Source organism: Salvelinus fontinalis, unplaced genomic scaffold, assembly GCF_029448725.1.
Source record: "Salvelinus fontinalis isolate EN_2023a unplaced genomic scaffold, ASM2944872v1 scaffold_2033, whole genome shotgun sequence".
Lineage (NCBI taxonomy): Eukaryota > Metazoa > Chordata > Actinopteri > Salmoniformes > Salmonidae > Salvelinus > Salvelinus fontinalis.
The window spans coordinates 15,498-22,000 of NW_026602242.1; the positions used below are offsets into that span (position 1 = coordinate 15,498).

Consider the following 6,503-nt stretch of genomic DNA (forward strand, 5'->3'; position numbering starts at 1 on the left):
GTCTATATGACAGCCAGTGATCAGGGTTAGTGTGTAATGTGTGTTTACAGGAAGACATCCTTTCTATATGACAGCCAGCGATCAGGGTTAGTGTGTAATGTTCTGGTTGTTTACAGGAAGACATCCTGTCTATATGACAGCCAGTGATCAGGGTTAGTGTGTAATGTGTGTTTACAGGAAGACATCCTGTCTATATGACAGCCAGCGATCAGGGTTAGTGTGTAATGTTCTGGTTGTTTACAGGAAGACATCCTGTCTATATGACAGCCAGTGATCAGGGTTAGTGTGTAATGTGTGTTTACAGGAAGACATCCTGTCTATATGACAGCCAGCGATCAGGGTTAGTGTGTAATGTGTGTTTACAGGAAGACATCCTGTCTATATGACAGCCAGTGATCAGGGTTAGTGTGTAATGTTCTGGTTGTTTACAGGAAGTCATCCTGTCTATATGACAGCCAGCGATCAGGGTTAGTGTGTAATGTGTGTTTACAGGAAGACATCCTGTCTATATGACAGCCAGTGATCAGGGTTAGTGTGTAATGTTCTGGTTGTTTACAGGAAGACATCCTGTCTATATGACAGCCAGTGATCAGGGTTAGTGTGTAATGTGTGTTTACAGGAAGACATCCTGTCTATATGATAGCCAGTGATCAGGGTTAGTGTGTAATGTTCTGGTTGTTTACAGGAAGTCATCCTGTCTATATGACAGCCAGCGATCAGGGTTAGTGTGTAATGTGTGTTTACAGGAAGACATCCTGTCTATATGACAGCCAGTGATCAGGGTTAGTGTGTATTGTTCTGGTTGTTTACAGGAAGACATCCTGTCTATATGACAGCCAGTGATCAGGGTTAGTGTGTAATGTGTGTTTACAGGAAGACATCCTGTCTATACGACAGCCAGTGATCAGGGTTAGTGTGTGTCAAGTTGTCTAGGTGTTATAATTATTTTCAGCTCTGCCCAAACTTGAAAACGGCTTGCTCAACCCGTGAAGGATGCAAAGGGACAACTCAATTCCTTTCCAGTGTTTTATTATGGTTTTGATGCCATTTGTTGAATATGTTGAAATAGTTGATTTGTTGAATAGAGTAGTTGAATCACAGAGGAATAGGGAATAGGAATAGCACTAGCAATAGGAATAGCACTAGCACTAGGAATAGCACTAGCACTAGGAATAGCACTAGCACTAGGAATAGGTTGATAACCTTAAACAGAGAATAAACATGCATTATTTTACACTAAACAATGCATGACACAGCAACAAAGCATGGCTTTGAATAAAGTAAACGTTTAAACAATTTAATCTAGCACTTCTAGCAATTACTTCTGAGGTCAGAAAATATCCACAACAAAAGTCAAAATTCCTACCAGAGTTAAACATGTAAATTGCTAAGCACTGGATGCAACATAATAAATAATTCCAAACATTACATACCAGTTGCGTCTTTAGGGTTGAACAATGAGCTGTGTGTATGTTGAGGACCAAACATTTTATACCCATGCTTATCTGACAGGTGCGCATGTAAAAGTAGTCCCTCCAGAAATCCTGGCTCAATTTTTTAGTTCCACCTGTGTTTTTTGGGTTATCTGCCCTCTTGAGGCCTGGAGGTCTTTAAAGGAAGAGCTGCCATTGTGCTCATGTTTTGAGTGTTCTGTTTTGACGCAACACCTCCCACTTGACCTCCTGGTTCTTGAACCGAAGGAGGTCACACGAACCTCTGTGTTGGGGCATGTTCGATTTCAGCTATCAGGCTCTTCCTTCTTCAACAGGAAGTATAACAATGATGCGTCTGACATCCCTATGAAGAACTGTAGCAGGTATTTTAGTTGAGAGTGTCTTTGACTTCTCTTGAGCAGGCTTCACAGTTGGGACTGGGTAGCTGGGAAAAGTTCTGACATGCACATCTCTGACGATGCCCTTCTTGTCAATGTTGACACTGATGACTCTGGCTAGTTTGTAGTGACCCCTCCAGGCATTTTGGTCAGCCAGCCAGACAACATCTCCAACAGCCACATTCCTATGTGTTGTGTGCCATTTACTCCTCACGAATAGATTGGGCCCAGCTAACTGACTCCACTTCCTCCAGAACCGGTCAACTTCTGTTTGGATAGCTCTCAATCTTTTGTATGGGTAGCTTTCAAAATCAAAGCATCCAAGATCTCCTCTGGGTCCAATCCGTCCAAGCAGAAGGGAATTTGGGCTGATGTATTCTATGCAGTCCTCCCGGCTTTGAGTTCTTGCATCTATGGGCCTCTCATTGGCAAGGTTAGCAGCCGTGTAGAGAAATGTTTGAAACTCACTCCATGTGAAGAGTCCTTCTCCTCCCAGGTTGTGCAAAGCCCGCTTCACAGTACGAACAGCTGCTTCTGCAGCTCCATTCCTGTGAGGGGAGTCTGCTGGGTGGATTTTCCAGCTCCATTCTGTCCCATGCTTGGAAGCTTCATTTTCAAGCTCAGATTTACCTAGTTGATCCAAGAAGATGTAGAGTTCTTTGAGGGCAGGTCTGGCACCCACAAAGTTCTTTCCAGGATCTGACCACAATTTCTTTGGGTGCCCTCTCAGTGCCGTGAATCTTTGGTAAGCCAGTAGGAAGCCTTCCGTCCCTTCCGTCGACTGGTCACTGACAACATCTGTGTGCATAGCTCTGGATACCATGCAACAGAAGACAATACCCCACACCTTGAGCTTGGTTTTCTTTTTCACCTCGTCCTTGACTTCATACGGTCCAAATAAGTCCACTGTTGTGTACTCAAATGGTCTGGCTGGTGTTATCCGCTCAGGTGGAAGGTCACTCATGATCTGTTGGCACTTTCTGGCCCTGGCCTTTCTGCACACCACACAATTGTCAACTCTCTTTTTAGCCAGCTTCCGGCCTTTTATCACCCAGGCTTTCTTCCTCATCCGGAGGAGTGTGCCTGCTATTTCTTCATGATTTGCACCATGGGCCTCTTGAGCTAGGAGAGTGGATATCCATGCCTCATATGGTAGAATTGGTACGGCAGTTTCGTCCTCATCAAAGATCTGGAACCTTCCTCCACAAACTAAGAGCCCAGTCTCTTTATCTCTGTAAACAGCGAGTCTGTTGAGAGTGGTATCTTGAAAGGTTATACCTTCTTGAGCTGCAAGGAACAAGTCTCTTAGTGCATCCTCACACTCCCCGACAGTGAGTACAGCTTGTTTGGCTCTGTACCTCCAGTTTGTTGTAAGAGCGTCCTCCCACTTTGGCTTATCTGAGGCTGAATTCTTGGTCAATATTTCTTTCCATCTCGTTGCGGCTCTCCAAACCCAGGCAATGACTCGGATCAGCCTGGTCAGATTGCTGAATTTCCTGATGTCAATCAGTTTTGTTACCGCAGAGCCGGCTGGTGATCTTCGGATCCGAGTCTTAGGTTCATCTGGTTTATTTTGCTGTGTATCACTCTGGTTTCTCTTGACCTGCGCTCTGGTCAGTGCTGCTGAGAAAGCTTTCCTTCGAAGTTTGTTTATACCTTCCTTGGCATACGCAGCGATTTCTTTGGCTGACTTATGTGGCCACTCTTTCACAGGTTTCCTCAGGAATGCTGGTCCATCCTGCCACATGGAATCTTCCTGGAGGTCTTCTGGGGCTGCCCCTCTTGTTATGATGTCAGCACTGTTCAGGCTTCCTGGGATCCACCACCAGTCTTCTATGGATGTGGATTTCTGGATCTCTCCAACTCTATTTGCAAAGAAAGTTTGATATCCATAGCTGTCTCTCTGGATTGCTCCCAACACAGTTTGACTGTCCAGTAGATGGAGCCATCGTTCAATTTCTATTCGACTGTGCTTTTCAACGTACTTTCGAAGTCGTGCTGCATAGACAGCACCGCAGATTTCAGCTTTTACTGGTTCTCCCTTTTGGTCCAATGGTGTGAGCTTTGCTTTGGATTCAACCAGTCTGACTTTGATGCCTTGCTGGGTCTCCCATCTTAAGTACACTACGGCTCCATAGCTCTTGTCACTTCCATCAGAGAATGTTATTCCCCATGGTTTTCCAATCCAGTTGGCTGGTGTGAGGCTTCTGTGAAAGGTGATTTGGCCAAGACGTGTGTATTCCTCAAAGAATTGGATGGCTTCTTCCCTCAAATTTTCAGACAAAGGTTTGTCCCAAGTGTCTCGGTTCAGAGTTTTGCCTCCAGCTTCCTGAAACGCCTTTCTGACAAGAATGGCACCCTTTTGTTTGGCAGGTGTGACGAGGCCTATTGGGTCATACAGGCTAGCTACCTGGCTCAGCAGTTCTCTTCTCGTCAGTGGGTTTGGAGTTTTCCCTCTCACCTCTTCATCAAGGAGATTTTGGCCGACTCTCATTTTCCCTTTCCTCTTTGAGAAATTGATTGAAGTCATGAGGTACAGTCTATCCTCCTCAACAAGGTATCCAACTCCAAGGGCTTTATTGTATCCTTCCCTCATTTGGTTTGGGAGAATGAGTGCTGTGCTTGACTGCGCTCCTTGTTCTTCTGGTACGATCTCCTGCCTCCCACTTTGATCTGACCGGACCCAGGGCTTGAGGACGAAGCCGCCTGCCTTCAGGATCTCTTCAACACTTTTGGTGTTCTGGTCCAGCTTTTGCAAGTCATTATGGGAAGTCAGGATGTCATCGACATAGGTATCCTCTTCAAGGATCCTACGTTCCTCCTCCAGGTGAGCAAACATGGGCAGTTTGCTTGTCTCTCTCATAGCCAATTGCGCAATGCACCCTGCTGGTCGATCGCCAATGTTGACTCTGGTGATCGCATACTCTTCAATCTCTTCCTCCTCAGTGTCTCTCCAGAGAAATCTGTGGAGGTGCATCTCCAGGTCTTCCAACCACACAGAATTGTACATTTTCTTAATGTCGCCGAGGACAGCATTGACGCCTCTCCTGAACCTGAGTAGTACTGCTCGGATGGGATTGAGGACATCAGGCCCTTTCAGCAGAAGGTCATTCATGCTGACCCCTCTAAACTTCTGGCTGCTGTTCCATACCAGTCTCACAGGTGTTGTGAGAGAGTGCGGGTTTGCTGCCACCAAGTGGCTGACATACCATACTGGCCCCTTCCAGCTGGCAATGAGCTCTTTGGTGAGTTTCTTCGCTGCTCTTCTCTCGACCATTTCATGGACTTGAGCTGTGTATGCTATTCTCCACTCTGGCTCTTTTTTGAGTTGCTTTTCTGTTCTCAAGAAGGTGGCTTCCACCCCACTCCTGTTGTCAGGAAGGGAACTTGGATCTTGAATCCAGGGGTATTTTGTGTCCCAGTGGGGTTCATCACTGTGAGCATCTGCTTTGATGTAGGTGAGGCCTTTCCTTATGATCTCCAGCTCTCTTTCCTCACTCAGAGTCATTTCTTTGCCTCCTGGTTGACAGTTGCCGCACCGGCATCCTCCACACTTTGGGTCGCAAGCTGCTCCAATGCTGTCCCACTTCCACCAATCCAAGAACTCTCTGTGAGCAACTGTTCCTTTGGTTTCAGCTGTGAACAGCTTAGCTATCTCTTGATATTTGACAGCAGTTGCTTTCATGGATCGAGCAAAGTGTGTTTCAGACCTGTGTGCGGCTATATCCACTTCTTCAAACAGATCTGGATGTGCTCCACCAACAGTCTTTCCTAGCGGGCCTTCCCACAAGACAAGGTCTCCAATCACCTTCACTCTTTGCGGAGCAAGTCTTCCTTCGCGGTGGCTTATCAGTAGCTCAATACTCTCTGGTCTACTCAGATCTCCTAGATTGACTTCTGGGAAGAACTTCTTGAGTTGCTCAGGTTTGATGACTCTGTGGACGTTGGCAATTTCATTCAAACCATAGCAGATAAGCTCATGAGCTCTTTCCGTGCCTATGGGCGTTTTGACCCTCACTCTGAGGAGATATCTTCTGGTTCTAACCTTCATGGCCATTCCTCCGACTCCATGAACGACTAAAGTGATGTTTTCACTTCGAAGATTTAATCTTCTGGCAGCTCTGTGAGTGATGTAGTTTGTGTCCGATGCCAAGTCGATCAGGGTTCCAATTCTTTGTCCTGCATTGGCAGTTACCTTGAGCAACATTAGAATAACTGGCAATTCTTCTACTGCACTTGACTCAGTCACTCCCAGCTGATTATTTGAGACACAGTTTGTTTTCGCAGTGGCGTTGGTGAATGCTTTCTTGAATTTCTCTGCCATCTCTGGGGAGAGCTTAGATACCAATTCCTCCTGCTCCTCTGTAAGCGTATACCTTCTCACATTGGATTGTCTTCTGTCTGAGACACTTCTCTTGAAATCTCCCTTCAGACAAAGAAAGAAATGATGGTCTTTCTTACAGTCTCTTTTCCTGCACAGGTAAGTGTCTTTGCATTCATCATCTTCTCCATGACAGACCAAGCACCTCTTGCAGGCCCCCAGCTTTTCTACAGCATCCAACTTTGCCACCGGCTTCAGTTCTTTGAAACGCTTGCAAAAGAAGATCTTTTCTCTATGCTTTTCATCTCCACAGACAACACAGCCGCCTTTCCTTGTGGAACGTGTGGACGC

At 46.0% G+C, this 6,503-nt stretch overlaps 1 protein-coding gene across 1 annotated transcript; it reads right to left on the reverse strand.

Moving 5' to 3' along the window:
* Positions 1 to 2,299: 2,299 nt before the first annotated feature.
* On the reverse strand, positions 2,300 to 6,389 carry LOC129850472 (uncharacterized; the record flags this gene model as incomplete). The annotated part of the gene is made up of 2 exons (XM_055916859.1): positions 3,817 to 6,389; positions 2,300 to 3,696 (listed from the first exon to the last, which is right to left on the reverse strand). Coding segments are annotated over exons 1-2 (3,736 nt in total), but the record flags the coding sequence as incomplete, so codon positions are not given.
* Positions 6,390 to 6,503: the final 114 nt, after the last annotated feature.